The sequence below is a fragment of the Meles meles genome, chromosome 3 (genome assembly GCF_922984935.1).
Source record: "Meles meles chromosome 3, mMelMel3.1 paternal haplotype, whole genome shotgun sequence".
In the NCBI taxonomy this organism is placed as follows: domain Eukaryota; kingdom Metazoa; phylum Chordata; class Mammalia; order Carnivora; family Mustelidae; genus Meles; species Meles meles.
Genome location: NC_060068.1, coordinates 112,264,637 through 112,286,828, shown reverse-complemented (window position 1 = coordinate 112,286,828; position 22,192 = coordinate 112,264,637). Strand labels below are relative to the sequence as shown.

Below are 22,192 nucleotides of genomic sequence, written 5' to 3'. Positions count from 1 at the left end.
AAATAAATAATATCTTAAAAACAAAACAAAACAAAAACAAAAACAAAAAAAACCTCCAAGAATCTTGGGGCAGAGGGGAGGAGAAAAAACTGCCAAGTTCAAGTTCACCTTTAGCGGTGGTGGTGGTGGTGGTGGTGGTGGTGGTGGGGGGGGGGGGGGGGGGAAGCAGGGGCCCTGAAGGAGGTGGAGATATGCGCATACTGATCACATTTTTCTACAACATAAAAAAACAGATGCCTGTGTCCCTCAGGATCTCAGTATTTTCCCAGGCTTGGGAGAGGTCTTTTTTTTTTTTTTTTTTTAAGATTTATTTATTTGACAGATAGAGATTACAAGTAGGCAGAGAGGCAGGCAGAGAGAGAGGAGGAAGCAGGCTCCCAGCTAAGCAGAGAGCCCGATGCGGGGCTCGATCCCAGCACCCCGGGATCACGACCTGAGCCGAAGGCAGAGGCCTTAACCCGCTGAGCCACCCAGGCGCCCCGGGAGAGGTCTTTTTTAAAGAGCCTCCTCTGTGACTGGTCTGAGCAAGGGTTGCAGCCACAGACCTCACTGTGCCGGGCCAGGCCTGATCTCAAGGAACTGATGGGTGGGAAGGTGGTGAGCCTCACTCCACGTGGCTTAGCACTTGTAATCTGAACTGTTGAAACATACCTAAGTCACTGCCCACCTCATAATTCTCCGTGGTTTCTTGCTTTGATCCACCAGCCCCCCACTGTTGGATTTGGGTGTTATGTGACAATAGTATAAATACTAAAGACCATGTCTTTGCTGCCAGGCACTGTGGTAAATCTGCTACTTAAATTTTTAATCCTGTTATTCCTGAGAAGTAGGTATCATTATACCCCCATTTTACAGGTGAGAAAACTGAGACTTGGGGAGATTAAATATCTTGTCAAGGTCAAGTAGCTCATAAGAAGTAGAGGTAAAAATATAACACCATGATGGTTAGTTTCAAAACCCATTTTCACATAACCAGTGAAAAGAATTGCAAGACGTGGATGTCCATGCAGCCTTTGGGCCCATACAGGAGAGCAGAATTACAGACTGAGCAGGACTAGAAAGTAAATGGGGAAGGTGAGAAATGAGTAGCAGCAATAACCCCAATCAGAAATTTCTTCTTTCTGTGTCCTCAACAGGCTGACATGCACCTGGGCTAAGTTTCATATATGGTTTCCATGGGTTTATTGTAAAGGGCTTATAAAAACTTTTCTTTCCAGAGGTACATTTCCAAGGTGTTCTGCAACTTGATTTTTTTTTTTTTTTTTTTTTTTTTTTTTAAGAAAGAGAAGGGTGATGGTGGTAGAGGGGGAGAAGGAGAGAAAGAATCTTAATCAGACTCCACACCTAGAGTGGAGCCAATAGGTTGCTCAATCTCACAACCCTGAGATCAGGACCTGACCTGAAATCAAGAGTCTGATGCTTAACCTACTGATACACCCAGGCACCCCTGCAATTTGATTTTTTAATTTGAAGTTATATCTTGGAGCTCTTTCATTATCTATACATAGAGCTGTATCATCATTCTTTTTAATAGATGCAGTTATTTGTTACATGGGCATAAATGAATTGGGTTATTGGTAGACATTTAGGTTAATCTTGCATTTTACTATTTGTAATTTTATAATGAATACCCTTGGTCATATATCTTTGCTTACATTTGTTTCTAGGATAAATTCCTAAAAGATGAATTGGAAGTGGATCCTCCCAGTCACCCCAGCTGACACCTGACATATCAGAATAGAACCACCCAACCTAGACTTTCCTCAATTTCTGACCCTCAAAACCACAAGCAAAATAATTATGAATGAAGCCATTATGTTTTGGAGTAGTTTGTTACACCATAATAGATAAATTTAACAACGTATGTAAGTCTTCAATTTTGGTTGATAGTTAAATTTCTTACCAAGAGGTTGTACCAATTTACATTTCTATCAATGTAGGAAAGTGACTGTTTTCCTACATCCTCACTAATACAGAGTATTATCAAAATTTGATGCCTGCAATCTGAAAGGCAAGAATAGTATCTCACAGCTTTAATTTACATTTTTAAAAAGATTTTATTTATTTGACAGAAATCACAAGCAGGCAGAGAGGCAGGCAGAGAGAATGAGGGGGAAGCAGACTCCCCACTGAGCAGGAGCCCAATGCGATGCAGGGCTTGATCTCAGGACCCTGACATCATGACTTGAGCCAAAGGCAGAGGCTCAACCCACCAAGCCACCCAGGTGCCCCTAATTTACACTTTTAATAAATGAAATTGCACATCATTTTGTCCATTTAAAAGCCATTTGTATTCACTTTGGCAACCTGTCAATTCCCTTTGCCCATTTTACTATTGATTATTGGTCTTTCCTTATTTATTTTTAAGATCTCTTTATATATTGAGGCAATTAATTTTTTTTCTTATGTGTGACAAATACTTTCCCAAGGTTATGTCTTTTGAATTTGTGGTGGCAATAAATCTATAATCCCTAGCTGAATCAAAAGATTTATCTTTCTTTTAGACAGCAGCTACATATATCATTATATATATATATATATACATATATCATAATAATTCAGAGATAGTCACAGAGTAGTAGAGACTAGAAAGCTTTCATCAAAATCATGTTGTCTATTTTTAGAAATCCAACAAAATAGGAGTCATTGCTTATAAACAAATCTCTACTTAAATTAAGCAATTTGTTTGCTTTCTAATTCTGCACTGGAATTCGCCACACTTGTTTAAAGATTGGACTTCACAGGAAGACGGCCATGAGAATCAAGCGAATGGAGAATGGAGCTCACTCCCTCCTGTGGGGACTTCTGACAGGTAAGGCCCTGGACAAGGTTGGGTAGGGACTGGCTGTCATGGGATGAAACAAAAGTTCCCTTTCAGATCAGCAGTCCTTGGGAAGGAATGTTGCGCTGTCACATTCCTATCGAATACACGTATAACACCTTTTCCCTACAGACACTGGGTGATATCTCAACCTCTGTTTGCTATAACCAAAATAATTCAGCTTTTCTTCTCTAGCCTGGCCCCAAGCCTCAGGTCTGGGACCATTCCATCTTCCTAGTCTACCTTCGTTCAACTGTTACCTACATATCCTTGGGCAAGAGAGGTTAAATGAGATAGATGGACAGAAGTCTGTCTTCTTTTTCTACCCAGGGGACCCAGGAGAGGTAAGTGGTGGTGAAGTGAGAATTTCTCTTTTGCTCTTCTGGCCTCCTGGGACCCAGATGAAAACTGTCAGCTAAGCTTCATGTTGGTTTTCAAGAATATAAATTCAGACTCTGAATAAGACCCCCAAAGTCATGGCCCAGAAAGGGTGACAGCTGCTTCAAGCCCAGGATTGGCCACACTGCCTCTTCTGTGCTCGGGCCCTAACAGAGTAACGAGATACTCTCCAAAAGTCCCTCTCCTAAAAGTGCCTTCTGTGTGAGCTCAATCTCCCAGGTCTCTGTTTGCCAAGAAGTCACCTGTTCAGCATTTTTAAGGAGAGAGCAATCCAATTCTAGAGCTCTGGGCCCAGAACTGCACACAAAAGCCGCGTGCTGGCCTGGGGGCAGGACCAGGTCAGAGCATGCTATGTGGGATGAATTGTGGTGGTGGCTGGCTCTGAAAGCAAATCATGCAGCTACTTGACATTCAGGTAGGAAATATTGATTTTAACTGATGTATCTCAGTTACTCGCACAAAGGAGACTTTGCCCTAAAACTTGTGGGCGCCCATGTCCAGCATCCATCACAGTCCCTGCATTTTCAGGACCCTGCCAGGGGTGACTGTAACACATACTTTCTATTTGGCTGCTCTCTGTGCTTCCAGAGAAGGATCAAGTTAGGAAAAAAAATAGAGAAAAGGGAAGGAAAACCAAGGTATAGAAGTCACTTTTGACTTTCCTAGCCAGTCAGCTAACAAGGTCAAGGGAGAAGGTACCTATTTACTGGGTGACACCAGAGGAATTCTGGGGTTCAATAACAACAGCAATTGCCTAGAGGAAGCAGATGTGGCTTCAGAGACAGGCCTATGGCCACCCTATGACTTCTCACCACAGAATAGGGATGTGTTCTCCAATTCACGTGTCCCAGGTGTAGGAAAAGCAGCGCAGTGGGAAGAAGAGCGTGAGTTCACAGCCTGGCAGAGTATATGTGAACGCCAGTCACGGGGGGACCCCGGAGAAACCCCAACCTTCCTGGACCTCGATTTCCTCATCTGTAGAACTGGGAAAGGACTACGGATTTACCAGGTAGAGAGGACATGAGATTTCATCACACATATTCCATGGCAGGCTATTATTCCTCACTTCAACCTCCCCTGTGGGGAGTACAATCTCCCCTAAATCCCAGCCTCAATTTTTTAAAAAATTTTTATTAACATATAATGTATTATTAGCCCCAGGGGTACAGGTCTGTGAATCGCCAGTTTTACACACTTCACAGCATTCGCCATAGCACATACCTTCCCCAAAGTCCATAACCCAACCACCCACTTCCTACCCTCAATTTTTCAAAAGATTTTATTATTTATTTATTTGTCAGAGAGGGAGAAAGGGGGAGAGTATGGCAAGCAGAGGGAAGAAGCAGGCTCCCCACTGAGCAGGAAGTCTGAAATGGGGCTCCATCCCAGGACCCTGGGATCATGACCTGAGCCGAAGGCAGACACTTAACCAAGACACCCAGGCATCCCTCCCAGTCTCAAATTGTATCTCTAAAGGTTGGTTTATACACCAGAGATTTCCTATGGGTGGCAGTCACGCTGTTGGTAGCTTACTACTCAACCTTGCTTACTACGCCCCCAAACAGGGCTGCTGTGGACCTCCAAACACTTCCCTCTTGGGAGGAATCTCGTGTTGTGTTAGAGAGGCAGGGCCCCTCCTCCCACTCTGAAAGCCAAACAGCCACAGATTAGGTCTGAGACTCAGGCTTGACCAATCTGATGCCCCTGCCAAGACTCTGATGTGAGTGACAGAAAGACACAAGGACAGGAGAGAAACTACCAAAAGTCTGGGGGGTACGGTGAACAGTGGAGGTCAGAACCACCTGTCTCCTGTTCTTGCCGGCCACTCTTTTCTGGTTCTTGTCTATTTTCATAGTCTGGTCCTCCTGTTTTCTAGTCAATTCTATGAACTACCGTACTTCCTTCCAATACAGTCCTTTTGTTGAGCAAGTCAGGCATCACTGGTTGCTATTGCTTGAAATTAACAAGTTTCTGATATAGAGCCAAGACCTCTTCAACACTGGGATTCCAACATCAGCCAGGAAAAATCTAGCCAGACTTGGGTATTGGAAGCTACTCTATCCCTGGAAGTATTAACTACTAGGCACAAGAGCAAGAGAGATCTCACACAGCTGCCCTGGGGCTAAGGGGCTGCTGTCCCATCCCTTTGATGTGGCTGGAGACCCTTGAGCAGATCTTACACAACCTCAAAACTACCAACTCAGGAAGCAAGATAAAGCAGCACAAAAGAAACACAAGGCAGGCAAGTTCCTGGTTCAAAGTCACAAACATTTGCTATAAAAACGCAAACAAGATTTCCCTTAACAAACATAAAATCAAAGACAGGAAAATCGCAATCAGTTTTTTTTTCCGATTCCTAAACTAAGGAGGGTTGACCTGAATTCCACCTGTTTCTTCACACCAGCATGGACCAAAGGTCAAAGCAGATGTCAGGCCAAGGTGGGCCTGTCTTGAGACCCAGAAGCATAGGCTCCCATCACATAGCTACCTCCTACAGAGGGCTGGGCATATGCTGAAGTTTCTTCTTTTTCTCCCTCCCCCACTAGCAAATGACCCAGTAAGGACCCATCTTGACAGGGAGTTATACAACCGCTGAGCCAAGCATCCTCTCCTCGGTGAAGCTTCTCTGGTATCTCTAGGCAGAGTTCAGGGGCGCCTGGGTGGCTCAGGGGGTTGAAGCCTCTGCCTTCGGCTTAGGTCATGATCTCAGGGTCCAGAGATCAAGCCCCGAGTTGGGCTCCCTGCCCAGCGGGGAGCCTGCTTCCTCCTCTCTCTGCCTGCCTCTCTGCCTACTTGTGGTCTCTGTCTGTCAAATACATTAAAAAAAAAAAAATCTAGGCAGAGTTCATTGTTCCCTGCCCCATCTAATGTTACATTGTAGAATAGTCATTTATTTGTCTGCCCCATTAGACAGATTTTGAGCTCTTGAAACAAAGGATGTCTGGCCTACCAGATTCAGAACTATGACCAGTGCTTGTTGAATGAATGCCTCTGGGAGACCTGATCCTGGGTAAACAGCTGTGCCATTCCTCCATTCTGGGAGTTCACAGCTGGCAGCAGCCTCCAAAGTATGACCTTGACCTTCAGGATGCAGTAATGAGCATGTGAGTGTGTGTGTGCTTTGTGGGGAGGTGTGAGGAGTGTTCAGTGAAGGTTGGACTCCTAGTCATTCCCCTTGGGCTGGCCAACAGGGTCTTGTATCATCTCTCTGCTCTCTGGGGGAACAAACTTTAAAGCAACATGTGATCCTGGACTGGTCACTTCCTTCAGGTCTCTACCATTATTGCCTCACTTTCTTCTTTTGATAGTTTTAACAGAAAGATGTGACTTACCATACTAGAAGGGACTACTGTCTTTTCAGAGGAGTTGCTTCAGTTTCTTGCTTGGCCACAACCAAAAGAAGTCTGGGGAGTTGCTGCCAAGGATGGAATCAAGGATTTCCAAAAGTGTTCAATAGCGTTTCCAAAGGCTTTGCATTAGTTCTTAGGATTAAATTAATAATCTTTATTAGTGATGGCAGTAGGTGTTATTTCACAGATAGTCTCTATACAAGGGTTATTTTTAGGTGTCTGGGTGGCTCAGTTGGTTAATCATCTGACTTCGGCTCAGGTCATGATCTCAGGGTCCCTGCGTTCTGAGCTCTGAGCTCAGCAGGGAGTTTGTTTCTCTCTCCCTGTCCCAAGTATGGCCTTGGCCTCCAGGATGCAGTAATGAGCATGTGAGTGTGTGCTCTTTCTCAAATACACAAATAAAAATCTTAAAAAAAAGAAGAAAAAGAAAAACATCAAAACAATGGTGTTTTCAAAAACTTAACACGTGCCTGCAAAGAATTAAAGATAAAGCCAAACTGCAGCCATCTGGTCTTCCTGGAGCACTGAGTGCTTTATCTAAATTACATTTACCGTAATACGCTTAACGGCTTACAAGTCAATAATAAGACAAATAATCCAGCTTTTTTGTTAGTGGGCAAAGGATTTGCATAGACATTTCTCCCAGGAAGATATATAAGGGGCCAATAAGCACATGAAAATATGTTCAATATCAAATACAAATCAAAACCACAATGAAGTACTACTTAGCACCCACTAAGATGACTAGAATCAAAAAGATGTTCATCAGGGGCACCTGGGTGGCTCAGTGGGTTAAAGCTTCTGCCTTCGGCTTGGGTTGTGATCCCAGTGTCCTGGGATCGAGCCCTGAATCAGGTTCTCTGCTCGGCAGGGAGCCTGCTTCCTCCTATCTCTCTGCCTGCCTCTCTGTCTACTTGTGATCTCCGTCTGTCAAATAAATAAATAAAATCTTAAAAAAAAAAAAGATGTTCATCAAATGTTGGCAAGAACAGAGAAATCTGAATCTTCACGCACTGCTGGTGGCAATGTAAAAGGTACAGCTGCTTTGGAAACAGTTTATCCAACAATTAAACAGTTACCCTATGACTCGGCAAGCCTACTCTTAGGTATATAACCAACTGAACTGAAAACAGGTTCGTATGGAAACTTGCACATGGTTATAACAGCATCATTCATAATAACCAAAAAGTACCAAGAACCCAAATGGCCTTCAAGAGATGTATAAACAATGTTGTATTTCCAGACTATGGATTATTATTCAACCATAAAAAGAAATTAAGTACTGATACATGCTATAACATGAATGAAACTTGACAAGGTTATGCCAAATGGAAAAAGCCAGACAAAAACACCACATATTGTGATTCTATTTATAGGAAATGTCCAGAATAGACAAATCCATAGAGACAGAAAGCAGATTAGTAGGTTGCTAGAGGTTGGGAGGAGGAGGGATGGGAAGTGAGTATTATTTGGTATGAAGATTTTGGGGAAAATGATGGAAACATTCTGGAATTAGGTAGTGGTGATAGTTACATAACCTTGTGAGCAGACTAAAAATCACTAAATATAGTTTGTAACGCTGAATTTTATGGCATGTGAACTTTTCTCTGTATGTGTATGTATGGATATACACACACAAAGTTAACAGTTGTTGCTGGCACTGCCAATTCTTGCCCTCCCAAGGTCTTCATACACAGAACAAGAGATAACCTCCAAGCACTCTAACTACTCTGCTATTTTAAGTGTTAATGTCTAAAAGCAAAAAGATGTACACATTGAAGAAGTACCTCTTCTTGATGTAGGGCATTGAACACATGCCTTCATTTCTACTTCCTTCCACTGCCATTAGAACAAGTGATCATCAAATACACCCCCTAAAGGCAAGGAGTAGGTGAGGAGAGTTTAGCAGATGAGTGTGAACAAATTTTTGGGAGGTGGAAACTGGCCTCATGTGTGAGCAGAGCTCATGAAAAAGGAAACCTAAAGCTGCTATAGGTGAGCTTATCAATAAGAAGCTACTTGAGGGGGGTGCCTGGGTGGCTCAGTGGATTAAGCCGCTGCCTTCGGCTCAGGTCATGATCTCAGGGTCCTGGGATCGAGCCCCGCATCGGGCTCTCTGCTCCGCAGGGAACCTGCTTCCTCCTCTCTCTCTGCCTGCCTACTTGTGATCTCTCTCTGTCAAATAAATAAATAAAATCTTAAAAAAAAAAAAAAGAAGCTACTTGAGGAGCACACAGAAGCCAGGAAAAATTCAGGAAATGAAGAGTCCATGTACCATGGAAGGCAATGGTGTCCCCTAGGATCCTAAGTGGGTATTGACAGAATCTGTCAATAATTAGACCCCATGTACACTGTCCCCATCCCAAACAGCTAGGTGACCAACTCTGCCCCAATAGAGGAGAAGGAAGGTGAATTCTGTGGAAGTACAGAATCAAAGAGACTCCAGAGCACTCAACTGCAGGTGTGGTGGAGATTGGAAGAAGCTGATATATTGGGATAACAAGATTTGGTGAAAGCTCATAGCCTCTTGCATTACTGGGGTCTAAAACCACCAGCTGCTAAGTCTGTATTTTATTCCCTCTTCCTCACACCAAACGATACAGTAATTGGGCACCTGGGTGGCTCAGTCCTTAAGCGTCTGCTTTTGGCTCAGGTCATGATCCCAGAGTCCTGGGATCAAGGCCCATATTGGTCTCCCTGCTCAGCAGGGAGCCTGCTTCTCCCACTCCAACTCACCCTGTTTATGTTCCCTCTCTCACTGTGTCTCTCTCTGTCAAATAAATAAAATCTTAAAAAAAAAATAACAGTAATTGTTCTGTGCAGAAACCTGTAGCATCTGTTAGAAGACTCAAACCCGGGCCCCTGGGTGGCTCAGTGGGTTAAAGCCTCTGCCTTCAGCTCGGGTCATGATCTCAGGGTCCTGGGATCGTGTCCTCCCACATCGGGCTCTCTGTTCAGCGGGGAGCCTGCTTCCCCCTCTCTCTGCCTGCCTCTCTGCCTATTTGTGATCTCTCACTCTGTCAAATAAATAAATAAAATCTTTTTAAAAAAAATTTTAAAAAGAAGAAGCAGCCTCAAACCCAAGAACCTATTTACACCTCTGGCCCTCTCATGCAGAAGACATTGTCTCTGTTTTTTAGGGCCATACACTACAGATGCACAACAGAAGATTTTTTTTTTTTTAATGCCTCTAACATAAAAGACAAAGACCAAAACCGAACTTTAAAAAAGCTTTTTTCTTTTTAAAGATTTTATTTGAGGGTAGCATGGGTGGCTTAGTCATTAAGTGTCTGCCTTCTGCTCAGGTCATGATCCTAGGGTCCTAGGATCTAGGCCCACATCGGGCTCCCCACTCTGTGGGAGGCCTGCTTCTCCCTCTCCCACTTCCCATGCTTGTGTTCCCTCTCTCACTGTCTCTGTCAAATAAATAAAATCTTTAAGGAAAAAAAAAAAGATTTTGAGAGAGAGAGTGTACATATGCCTGAGTAGTGGGGGAGAAGAAGAGGGAGAAGGTCGGCAGACTCCCCACAGAGCAGGGAGCTGGACTGGGGCTCCATGCCAAGACCCCCAGATCATGACCTGAGCAGAAGACAGACTTTTAATCAACTTAGCCACACAGGCGCCCCCACACAAATTAAACTCCTAGGAAATTTTCAAGAAGAAAACAAACAGAACAAAGAAAAACTGTAATGCAGGGGCAGTTCATGTGAACCAGTTTCTACTCTGTCTAAAAGGCTGCCATCCTTTCAGACAACCTCAAGATCTACAACCTCAGAGATCTGCTGAGTAACAAAACCAAGAACCCATGAAAATACATGCCAAGTTCTTCACCTCTCTGCATCCCCATCTCCACTGACATAATCCAAGTCAGCATCTTTCCCTTGGACCCTGACAACAGCCCCCTAGAATCCAGACAGTCTTCAGACTTATTTGAGAGAGTGAGAGAGAGAGAGAGAGAGAGAGAGAGAGAGAGAGAAAATGCTCACAGGAGCAGTAGGGAGGGGCAGAGGGAGAGTAAGGGAGGGAAGGAGGGGGAGGGGGAAGCAGCCTCCCTGCTGAGCAGGAAGCCCAACACAGAGCTCAATCCTGGGATCAGGACCTGAGCAGAAGGCAGATGCTTAACAAACTGAGCCACCCAGGCGCCCCCAGACTAATTTCTGCCAAATAACTCTACATGTAATATTTAGAGAGATATTTAAGAAAAAAAATGAATCCATCCATTTCCAATCCCTGATTTAACATTCTTCATGGCTTCTTAGCCAATGCCCTTGTGCTGGCCTAACAAGGTCTTTCACCATCTGTCTTGGTCTGTCAGCTTCTTCCAGCTCTTGTCCTTTTACTCCACTTGGCACTCCACCCCCTCCTCCTTGTTTCCTACTTGCCAATCACACCCAGTTCCTTCTGTTCTTAGAACACAAGTTCGGGGCGCCTGGGTGGCTCAGTGGGTTAAAGCCTCTGCCTTCGGCTCAGGTCATGATCCCAGGGTCCTGGGATCGAGCCCCACATCGGGCTCTCTGCTCTGCAGGGAGCCTGCTTCCTCCTCTCTCTCTGCCTGCCTCTCTGTCTAGTTGTGATTTCTGTCAAATAAATAAAATATTTAAAAAAAAAAAAAGAACACAAGTTCATTCTCACCTCTGTTCAGCCTAGAGGCTCCTGGATTTGGCTGCTCATGGTATTTGTATATTGTCCGTCTCCCCTCACTGATATAAATGCTCCATGAGAACAAGTACCATGTTTCTCTTATTTACTGCTGTTACACCACTTACAAAAGTATCTAATGTGTGGTATACGCCCAAGAGGTACTTACCGAATTAATAAAACTATAGCATAAAGGGCTCAACGTTTTAAGGGTAAGGGTGAAATGGCAGAAGATGAAAAAAATATTAAACCATTAAATAATATCAAAATATTAATTTATCAAAGCACCAGAATCTAGCAAAACTTTTTAAAAAATGAAGATTTTATTTATTTGAGAGACAGAGATCACAAGTAGGCAGAGAGGCAGGCAGAGAGAGAGGAGGAAGCAGGCTCCCCGCTGAGCAGAGAGACCTATGAGGGGGCCCCAATCCCAGGACCCTGAGATCATGACCTGAGCCAAAGGCAGAGGCCCAACCCACTGAGCCACCCAGGCACCCCTAGCAAAACTTTATTGACGTTAGGATTAACATTTCCCTTGACCAAGGAGGTTTCAATGTAAAAAAAAAAAAAAATCTATCAATGACAGTATCCTAATTATGATAGTAGGCTACAGGTTTGCAAGGTAGTATCACTGCAAAAACTGGACAGAAGATAAACATGACCTCTCTGGTATTTCTTACTATTTCATATTAATCTACAACTACCCTAAAATAAAGTTTATTTTTAAAAAATTCTAATCTAAAGATACTATTCATTCAGCCTGCTTCTGTAGTACCACCTCAAAATGTATTCATCTGATGAATATTCTCTGGTGATAAAAGCTCACTCTTGGAATTTAGAGTAATAAAGGAAGTCTCTGTTTCCGGTACGTGATATATTTTTCTTGCAGCTCAGGACATCAGACTCCGTTCTTAACCACACATAGCAACTGGTCCATAGTCGGTGTTCAATAAATATTTATTCAGTGAGCTAATTATTTCTGAGAAAGCCAAAATGACCAAGGCACAGGCTGTGAACTCCTAACACTGCCTGTCACAGCATTCCAACACGGAAAGACACCGACTCTAAACTGTCACGTAACACTATGCTTAAGCAACAAAATGCCCAAAATGCACAGTTTACCCTTACCCACATATATTTCTCAATTGTTCCCTACAAATTGCACTACACACTAAACTAGGACAAAGGGGGCGGCTGGGTGGCTCAGCGGGTTGAGCCTCTGCCTTCAGCTCAGGTCATGATCTCAGGGTCTTGCGATTGAGCCCTGCATTGGGCTCTCTGCTCTGCGGGAACCCTGCTTCCCCCTCTCTCTGCCTGCCTCTCTGCCTACTTGTGATCTCTCTCTCTCTGTGTCAAATAAAATCTTAAAAAAAAAAAAAAAAAAGGTAGGACAAAAAAATACTGTCAGACCACTTAAAAAATCCTATTCTTTAATTACTGAAATAGCCCTGGTCTAACATCTTAGGGCCCTTTCCAAACATTAAGTAGTAAATTTGTGGTTTGGGAAGGACAGCTGCATCAGGAAGTAATTACACAAAGAGTACCTACTTATCAATTCTGGTCAAGGTTGAAGTGTCAGTCTCCTGGTTGTGTTGATTTTTTCCTTCTATTTAGAGAACAGTTGATAGATAAAACAGAATACTTTTCTATTTTATCAATCCCTTCAGCCAATGACATATTAAGAAACGTTTGGGGGACTAACATCCTCTAAAAGAGTATCTAAATTATTTTAATTTCACTTATCATTTTATCACTTACAATCCTAAAGATAACAAATTAAAATTGGTGACTTATATCAAGCTCTGAGCGTTTTTCTTTGATCACTTATGTAACCATGAACGCTTCCTCCTTTACCTCACATTTCCCCACAGACTGTCCAAACTGAGCTCTAAACCAAGTCCAGTGGCTGCTGTCCTTGAATCTGGTTAGTTCAATTGAATACCAAGTATTCAATTTAACACAGGAGTTGATTTAAACAGATAAGGAGCAGGAAACTCAGAGCTGAAGGTAAAACCAGCTCTTGGTGTGCCCCATTGTTCCTTGGCATACTAAATGGTCATCCCATTAGCTGACCTCCTATCTCATCTGAACTAAATACCAAAGCTGAATGCATCTCTTTAAGGCACATGTAGCCTCATCCTTGAATTTCCAGATTTGTATCACCATTGTTCTTTCTCATTTCTTTTCTAAAGTGGCAGCATTTCTAAGAGTCACCAAAGAAAAACAGGTTTCATTTGGAGGAGGCAGTTGGGAGACTCATATAGCCCCCTCTGTTGTGCAGAAAAGAATCTCTGGGGCTTAAATTTAGAAAGTATATAATCTCTTAATATTAACACTCTCCTATGAATGAAGAAACTAGATTAACAAGTAAAGCTTAAAGAGAAAAAAAAAAAAACCTACTAAAATAACAGGGAGGCCAAACTTAACAGTTCTTCATGTTATCACTACACAACTATAGACTCTCAGTACTAGTCACAAGTCAACTTTAGAAATTACCTGTAAAGATGAACTCTCTTCTGCCTCTAATTTTGGCATTGACCCTAATACTTAACTTCCATCCGAACAACTCCTTTTCTTCTTTTCTAAACCTTCAGACTGCAGACCATATCCATACTCAACCAGAACTAGGCCATGAAAAAAAGCAAAACAAACTCCTGTTTTGGGGGAGAAAACTTTCAGTTTAGTGGAATTACAAGGAATACTTTAACTTAATATGCATTTCATGTGGTCCATTTAAAAACAGCCATCTTTTTTTTCTTTTTTTTTTTTTTAAGATTTTATTTGGGGGCGCCTGGGTGGCTCAGTGGGTTAAAGCCTCTGCCTTCGGCTCAGGTCATGGTCCAGGGTCCTGGGATTGAGCCCCACATCAGGCTCTCTGCTCTGCAGGGAGCCTGCTTCCTCCTCTCTCTCTGCCTGCCTCTCTGTCTAGTTGTGATTTCTGTCAAATAAATAAAATATTAAAAAAAAAAGATTTTATTTGACAGAGAGATACACAGCGGGAGAGGGAACAAAAGCAGGGGGAGTGGGAGAGGGTGAAGCAGGCTTCCCAATGAGGGCTCGATCCCAGAATCCTGGGATCATGACCTGAACTTAAGGCAGATGCTTTACGACTGAGATACCCAGGCACCCCACTTTCCCCTTTCTTTCTTTTTTTTAATTTTTTTTATTTGACAGAGAGAAATCACAACTAGGCAGAGAGGCAGGCAGAGAGAGAGGAGGAAGCAGGCTCCCTGCGGAGCAGAGAGCCCCATGTGGGGCTCGATCCCAGGACCCTGGGATCATGACCTGAGCTGAAGACAGAGGCTTTAACCCACTGAGCCACCCAGGCGCCCCCACTTTCCCCTTTTTAAGGGTGCAACTGAACTCAGCTTTTCTACATTTAGGAGTTACTTTATAGATTAGGGTGTTATGAACCTGTAACAAGCAACACTGCATTAGTCCTATCTCTGGCCTCTAGGACTCTCCCAAGGTAGGATTTATTGAAAACTCGCATGTAAGCCCTGATATACAAACCAGGCTTGTTCTGTAATGTAACCTAATCACTGCCAGGTTCCTTTAATGGCAACACTCCCAAATCCACCTGGAAAAAATTTGTGGGGGTGGAGTGATGGGAGCTGAGGGAAATCTGCAAAAACAACAAAAATGAAAAGAGGAAAAAAATGTTCCCTGACTTCCTTCCGTAGGGTCAGAGGTTTTAAATACATAAAGGAGAAAATATTCAAAAAATCTTCTTGTAAAAATCTGCAAGGCAATTTCCATTAAATAAATGGGACAAATGTTACTTTGTTTGATGTGAGCCACGCTATTTCTACATGCCACCTGAAGAGCTGAATTAGCCTATCACACTAATACAATGGGTTACATGCTTCCGGTCCCAGTAAATGTCCTTCACCAGGTTTTAGGTAGAAAAGCTAACCTCTCTTAACTAAAAAGTTATGCCAAGTCTAGCTTACAGATTATACTTCTTCTCCCTCCCCAAAGACCATTTAAAAGCAATCTTTAAAAAGAAAAAAAAAAAAAGCACACACATGGTCAATTAATGCCACTGAGAGGGATTTATTCTTCCATTAAATAAAACTACAGCCCTCTGAACTGTTCATTTAGAGCTGCAATTCCAACCAAGATTTACATTAAGATTATTTTTCTTATATCAAAAACAAGACTCCATGCAAAGAAAAAAAAAATTGCTCAGGAACAAAAATTTAAAGCCCTCCAAAGAAATTTCTCTTACATTTGAAAATGAAGGCAGATGTTACTACTTTACACTGACGGAGGCCCCAGGATGTGCTCACAACGTCCTTATGCATCACAGAGCGGGTTATAGCCATTTGACACAGCGTTCTCCCTCGAAGGCACAGAGAGGCACACAGTGTGTCCTTTGCAGAAGAGGCTCAAGGTTTTAGCTTACAGAACCGTATGTTAACGACAGGTGCACTGAGTGGCTATCATGTCTTCATATTCTTTGTAAGCGATTGAGCCATCTGGCTCAATGGTCAGAACACTGAGAGGGCTGTATTTAGCAGGGACACATGACGGTCTTGGCACCGAGGAGTCGAGCTTCTCATGGATGATGTTTTGCACCATGGTGTGAACTGGTGAGCCATACCGATACCCAACTGCCCTGGGACACTCCCCTTTGCAGTATCGAGGGTTGTACCTGTGCGGGGCCACGATCCAGTTGTCCCACTTCAGTTGGCTGAAGCTAAGCCTGAAGTCATGCAGCTCGCACTCGTGTTGGGGAAAAAGAAACTGTTTAAAGTACTCACTCAGATTCAAAGAAGCTGGAACCAGAGGCTTGTTCAATGCCAGGCTGACAGTTTCCCGACCTCTCCGGTGATGGGAAGATCTTACACCCTCAGCCCACCCTTCTCCCTTGGAGCAGACAGACAGACCACCGTTCTGGTCAGCACGCTGTGAAGGCCTCCGTTGGTAGTGAAGGGAATACCACCCGTGATAAGCCTGAGCACTTGTGTCATTCAGGTATAAAAGCAGTGAGGGGGGCACCAGAAGAGTCACGTTAAATGGTTTGTCTTGGGCTGAAGAATCCCGCTGCTGGCCTCTCTCACAGGTTAAATTGACAGACATGTGAATACTTCTCTTGTTGGAGGCCACTAGAGGCCGAAGAGGAGTGGTCACATCAACCTCAAACCATCTGTATTTCTTTTTAAATTCAAACTGTAAGTTAAAGTTAAATGAGGACTGAGCTCTATGGGGGGTCCTGCTAGAAAACTGTGGCTCTTTGATCACCAGGTTGCACACACATTTAACAGCAGAGGGAAAAGAAATGGAGTTGCTGAAAGTATAGAGCAAGACTGACTTCAGTAAGTTTTCAACGGCAGTAACACGATCCAGGTTAAACAGCAGATCCACTGATGGAACGGATCCTGAGAAGAAAAACAACCCACCAGCAGTGCTTTAATACGAAAACCAAACAGCAAGTCCTATCAAGGCATGTGTCCTTCATCATGCTTTTCCCTTCTCTTTTCCCACTTCCTCCAGCCTTAAGAAAGGGAGTTGGGGGGGGCGGTCAGTTTTAGAGAAAATATAGGAAACAGACGTAACTAACTGCCAGCAAGTATGACCGGCTATTTTATCACCAGAAATTCCCAACAGTTTTGGTGGTGAACAAAAGCAATGGAGAATTATTACATTTCCCAATCTCTGGTTTCCCAAGCTCAGTCATTGGCTCCAAACATAGAAGAAGCTAGTAAATTCTATTTTTCTCTTGGAGAGTCTCTAAAGAGGTAATTGTAATAAACCCATTTACTAGCCTTGTTAAGAAAACTTTCTAAGACCTAATGAACGGAGTCAATGAAGAACTTAATGGTCTAATTTGGGACACTTGAGACTGACAACAAATGGAAGCTTTAAAACTACTCTAGTAAACCACTCAAGGAATATGGGAGGGCTTTAAACAGCCACAGTTGACCCACTGAGTTAGAACGGTTTTGGTCATGAGCTAGTGAATCCAGGTTTGTTTGTTTTCTTTCTTTTTTTTTTTTTTAAAGATTTTATTTATTTACTTGACAGAAAGAGATCACAAGTAGGCAGAGAGGCAGGCAGAGAGAGAGAGAGAGGGAAGCAGGCCCCCTGTTGAGCAGAGAGCCCGATGTGGGACTTGATCCCAGGACCCTGAGATCATGACCTGAGCCGAAGGCAGCGGCTTAACCCACTGAGCCACCCAGGCGCCCCAGGTTTGTTTGTTTTAAAGCACCTCTCCTTTCTCTCACATACACAGGACTTCAAGGTGCTGGGTCAGATTGATGACTAACACTTTGTTCTTGGGAGGACCAACTGTTACAAATGCGTTCTTCTGCTTTCCTCACACAGAAAGCAACAAACAAGGGGAAAACATTCTACTTAACACAATACACCAGCAGCTAAGAGACGTTTTAGACATATTTCCAGGTCAGCATGGATAGAATGAGAATAAGAAAACAGAGGTTAAAATACCTGGTTTCCAGTTTTGATTTTGTGACCTTGGAGAAGATGCTGACCTCCAGCAACACTCTGCTCGGTCTTTAGAGCCAGTAAGTCTCTTCTAGCTCTAAAGTTCTACCATATGGGGGCGCCTGGGTGGCTCAGTTGGTTAAGCGCCTGCCTTCAGCTCAGGTCATGATACAGGAGCGTCAGGATCAAGTCTCTCAGTGGGGAGCCTGCTTCTCCCTCTAACTCTCTCCCCTTCTCTCAAATAAATAAAATGTCAAAAAAAAATATAAACTTTTACTATATGAACCCACGTTAATCCATGAGGGCATGAAAAAGAAACAGGTCAACTACCAGATTTGTTTCAGTGTGGATACTGAGTATCACACAAAATAAAAAATATTCATACAAAATAAAAAGTAACCATGCAAAATAAGAAGTAATTCAAGGAGCAAGACCCAGCTCCATTCTGTAACTGAAATACAGACAACTGTATCATCTTCCCACCACCCATTAACCAATCTGCTTCTACATACCTGTTGCCTGGTCCCCAGGAGCCTGCTTGCGCTGGGCACAGGATGTGAAGAGCCGAACAGTGTTGTAGAAAGGACTTCTGTTGGATTTAGGGATTCCCTCCTTGGTAGCATATGCCTTATAGAGCCGCTTCATGTAGCGCAAAGCTCTGGAGTCCGGCTGCAGCCTAGGGGTGCCACCTTGCCCATCATACAGAACCTTGAAAACAGGAGAAAGGAAGCCAGATCTGTCTCTTTCATCTGGAGGCCGCAGCAAGGACCAAGGCTCAGCCTCAGACTCCAACTCAGCACCAGCTGCAATCTGAGTTTCTCCTCTAGAAGCCTGAGAACCAAGCCTAGTAGGAAAACACAGCCAGGAAAAGCAGAAAAACCAAAGGAAGAAGTTGCTGAGAAGCGCCATGGCCTGGAAGAACTAGCAAGGGATACATTTCCCCCTACCAGTCTTCTTCCTAAAAAGCCAGGAAGGGCCTAGGTCGATCTTTTAAATAAATTTTAGGTGTGTAGGTGGGATAGGGTCAACTTCTGTAATCAGACCTCAAGGATGCCTAGCTGAAGATAATTTTTGTCAGCTGTGCATCTAACTGCTGATAACGTTTTATTTATCCAATTTGTCCTCATTAGATATGGATGCATTCTGGTTATTTCTCTTTCTTCTCCCCCACTTTTATTTTATTTTTAAAGATTTTATTTATTTATTTGACAGACAGAGATCACAAGTAGGCAGAGAGGCAGGCAGAGAGAGAGGAGGAAGCAGGCTCCCTGCTGAGCAGAGAGCCCGGTGCGAGGCGGGGGCTCGATGGGATCATGATAAAGGGGGCATTTTTAAAAACTCTTTAAGTTATTGTTACGCCAGTGGATTAGTTATGCAAGCCAAAAGGCCAAGAGAATTGAGAAATGATCTCGAAATCACCCATTTTTTGAGATTAAGATTCTTAAAATATCCATTAGGTGCTTGCCGAAACTGCCAAAGCAAATGAAAGCTATTCATGATAATAGGAAGATCTGTTGATATGCAGTGTATTGGATTCACTCTTCCTCTCCTTTCATCCTCATCACCTCTCTGGCTTCCAGGTGCTTAGAATAATTACTTGTTGCATGCTGATTTGGAGAGTGAGAAAAAGTCACCATTGGCATTGAAATTCCAGAGAGCAGAGAACTGTAGGTTTGCCCAGTTCTCGGGGAGCTTCCATAGAATATGTACTTGGAATACTGGAATATTCTTTAAAAAGGACATCGCTTTGAACCTTGACTCATTTTTAAATATAATATCTTGATCCTTTGCTTTGCTCTGCATTTATCTGTATATATTTTGGCTGAAAGGTTTAGAGATGTTTGCAGGGTTTCACGGTTTTTTTAAAAATTAATTTAATTCGCTAGGGTGTTTTTGTCCTTGGTATAGGACTTATGTTCTTGGAGCTGAGACAAAGCTAGAGATGATGTTTTAGGAAAACGAGGTGCACCATGACAGACTGAACTGAGGACATATCCAGTGCACCCCCGTGAGGAGACCATGCTGGGAGTCAACCCACACTCATGGCACAAGATTCAGAAGCAGTCAATGCAGTACCTACGTTGATGAAACTGAGGGACGTTTTGCACGTTTTAAGCTCATTGCCTGCCAAGACTCTCTGGCCCCAGGCTTGGAGGCAGGATTCCATAAAACACACGCAGACTGTTGAATGACAGCTTACTCCAACATCACATATGGCTGGCAATTCCATGAACAAAACATTTACAGACGCTCTGCGTCAGGCAGAAAGGCCAGGCCCGCAGCATCCTTCGGTAGAAAGTGCTTTCGGAAACTCCGAGAACGCCCCCGCTGCAATGGAGAAGCGTGGACGACAGACACGCCCCACCCGGCCCCGCAGCCTGCCCCCGGGCAGACCTGGGTGGGAGGTGGTGGCAAGCGGGCGACTGTGGTGGTCGCCTCGTTTCTCCTACCGCCCCCCACGGCCGGTTATCAAATGTTTGCCCGTCCTTGGGGACTCTTCCTGGGGCGCAACCTGAGGAAACGCTTTTATTCTACCCTGGGGAAAGAGCCCCGCCAGTGGATTCTCGGACCGCGACGCCCGAGAGAAGCCCCAGATGCACGTCCCTGATCCTGGTACTGGGTCGCTGATGTTCTGAAAAAAAACCGACCCCTTTAGCGCTTGGACCAGAGCGCAGAAGGCTGCGAGCGGCGGCCCCTCCTCCGGCCTCAGGGCGCTCTCCACAGGCGCTGGATTCGCAGGCCCTCATGGCTCCGCCGGGACAACGCGCCCTCGACGCCCCCTGGCCCCTCTCTCTACACCTCTCCGTGCCTCCCAGTCCCGGCAGCTTCCTACGGCTCCACAGCCGGGAAGGAAAGCAGGAGAGCCTCGCGCGGCGGCCCAAGGCCGCGAATCCCATTGCGTACTCGGAGCCTCGGGTTGGGCCCCGCCCCCTCCCGGGCCCCCGCGACCGGCCGGGGCACTTCCCTGCAGAAGGGGGAGCAACGGCGCCTCCCCCTGGAGACGGCCAGAAAATGGTATTCCCCGGAAGTGACTAAACGGCTTCCTGGAGCGGCTTCCAAACCTAGCGGAAGTGACGCACGGAGGCCGGTGGTTCCCGCGACTGTGGAGGGCGAGGTGACCCCCGCGCGGGAGTGAGGTCCGGGCGCGCGGTGGTGGGAGTCCGTGGGAGGGTAGGGGCGCCGCCTGGGCGGGAAAGGGTGAGGAGCTCTGGGGAGGGCGTCTTGGGTCCAGGGCGGCGCGTCCCGGGACTGAGGCAAGCGCCCGTCCACCCTCGGTCTTGCAGACGCCGCCGCGACCATGGGCCGCACGTTTGGGAATCTGACCCACATGCGGCATGTGATCACCTACAGCTTGTCGCCCTTCGAGCAGCGCGCCTTCCCGCACTACTTCAGCAAGGGCATCCCCAACGTGTTGCGCCGCACGCGGGCGTGCGCCCTTCGCGTCGTGCCCCGTGAGTGCCTTGGCCCGGTTGGGGGGCTGGACTCCGGTTAGACACTCAGTGACAGCGGGCCCCCTCATTGAGCTCCCTCTGCTTGCCACACACACACGTTTTCCATTATTTCGGTGTTCCTGAAAGCCTTTGCACAAGTGTATCCTCCCCATCTCACAGAGGAGCCAGCTGAGTCACGAACACCGGGCCCAAGGTCACTTGTGTGATTCCGGCGTCTCCCTCTGAGGTCATCTTTACCCACTTCGTAGCGATGAACTGTTCTGTGTGAAATGGCTAGCAGATAGTGATGATAGTAACAGAGCATTGTGAATTGGCCAAAAACCCCCTCCAAACCCCAAAGAAGTGTGCACTGGCGTGTTAAAGGGTGAAATATATGTTACGTGCATTACATCTCATCTGTCTCACTAACATTTTTTTAAATGTGCATCTGGGGAGAGAGAGGGAAGTTTTTAGTGATGGATTTTCCTGGAATGGGCCGTCCTTTTGGTCACCTGTAAAATGGGAGTGTGGTGTAACCTTCCTTGATCATCTGGTTTAAAAGTGGCTTCTTGGAAACTAGAGACAGTAGGGCGGAGCCTGCAGTGAGTCAGAAAAGAAGACTGGGGACCCTGTTGTCTTCCATGGGCTTGCTACTTATTCTCACTTTTTATTTTTAAAGCGTTTGTAGCGTTTTATCTTGTCTACACTTGGGGGACCCAGGAGTTTGAGAAATCCAAGAGGAAGAATCCAGCTGCCTATGAAAACGACAAATGAGCCATTCATCGGAATAGTGATTACTGGTGTATGAGGGACCCTTCTCTGGGAGAGGAGTCTACACTGTAGTGTCTTGAAGACGTAATAAACTTCTTATGGACTGCACTGTTGTGATTTTGCATTTTTGTGAGCAAGTCCCTGGTGTGATTGCTGATGCTTAAGTTCATGACCTCCCCTTCCTAGCCTGAGTCCTGAACAGTTTGGCTGGTCTGAGAGTCTGGTAAAGGAACTGGACTCGGTGCTTGTTCTATAATCTACAAGAAATTAGCGGTAGCTACTCCTGCAGCTTTTCACTTGTGTGTGGGATGAACTGTGGGGTTGGTTCCCAG

General features: G+C 44.8%; 2 protein-coding genes across 6 annotated transcripts; one reads left to right on the top strand and one right to left on the bottom strand.

Annotated features, from left to right (window-relative positions):
- Positions 1 to 15,490: 15,490 nt before the first annotated feature.
- Positions 15,491 to 20,697, bottom strand: GDF9 (growth differentiation factor 9). Of its 4 annotated transcripts, none has more exons than XM_046000260.1 (3): positions 20,307 to 20,697; positions 18,171 to 18,366; positions 15,491 to 16,592 (listed from the first exon to the last, which is right to left on the bottom strand). In XM_046000260.1, exons 1-3 carry the CDS (start codon positions 20,553 to 20,555, stop codon positions 15,628 to 15,630), a joined length of 1,410 nt encoding a protein of 469 aa, XP_045856216.1. In that variant the 5' UTR covers positions 20,556 to 20,697; the 3' UTR covers positions 15,491 to 15,627. The 4 variants fall into 4 exon arrangements, with proteins under 4 accessions (XP_045856216.1, XP_045856217.1, XP_045856218.1 ...); XM_046000261.1 differs by having other exon boundaries at positions 19,739 to 20,432; XM_046000262.1 differs by having other exon boundaries at positions 18,171 to 18,502; positions 20,307 to 20,431.
- On the top strand, positions 20,681 to 21,968 carry LOC123938665 (cytochrome b-c1 complex subunit 8). 2 transcript variants are annotated; one of them, XM_046000265.1, is made up of 3 exons: positions 20,681 to 20,773; positions 20,943 to 21,110; positions 21,769 to 21,968. In XM_046000265.1, the coding sequence occupies exons 2-3, from the start codon at positions 20,957 to 20,959 to the stop codon at positions 21,861 to 21,863; spliced, it is 249 nt and encodes an 82-aa protein (XP_045856221.1). In that variant the 5' UTR covers positions 20,681 to 20,773; positions 20,943 to 20,956; the 3' UTR covers positions 21,864 to 21,968. The 2 variants fall into 2 exon arrangements, with proteins under 2 accessions (XP_045856221.1, XP_045856220.1); XM_046000264.1 differs by having other exon boundaries at positions 20,691 to 20,795.
- The last annotated feature ends 224 nt before the right edge of the window (positions 21,969 to 22,192 follow it).

Bases quoted from the DNA above. Each gene is read 5' to 3' on its own strand.
- GDF9 (XM_046000260.1), bottom strand. From the start codon at position 20,555: ATGGGATTCGCGGCCTTGGGCCGCCGCGCGAGGCTCTCCTGCTTTCCT. The intron at 18,367-20,306 runs GTCGGTTTTTTT...CCTGTTTTCAAG, and splicing joins CTGGTCCAAGCGCTAAAGGG to GTTCTGTATGATGGGCAAGG. The intron at 16,593-18,170 runs GTATGTAGAAGC...TTTTCTTCTCAG, and splicing joins TCCTGGGGACCAGGCAACAG to GATCCGTTCCATCAGTGGAT.
- LOC123938665 (XM_046000265.1), top strand. From the start codon at position 20,957: ATGGGCCGCACGTTTGGGAATCTGACCCACATGCGGCATGTGATCACC. The intron at 21,111-21,768 runs GTGAGTGCCTTG...TTATTTTTAAAG, and splicing joins CGCCCTTCGCGTCGTGCCCC to CGTTTGTAGCGTTTTATCTT.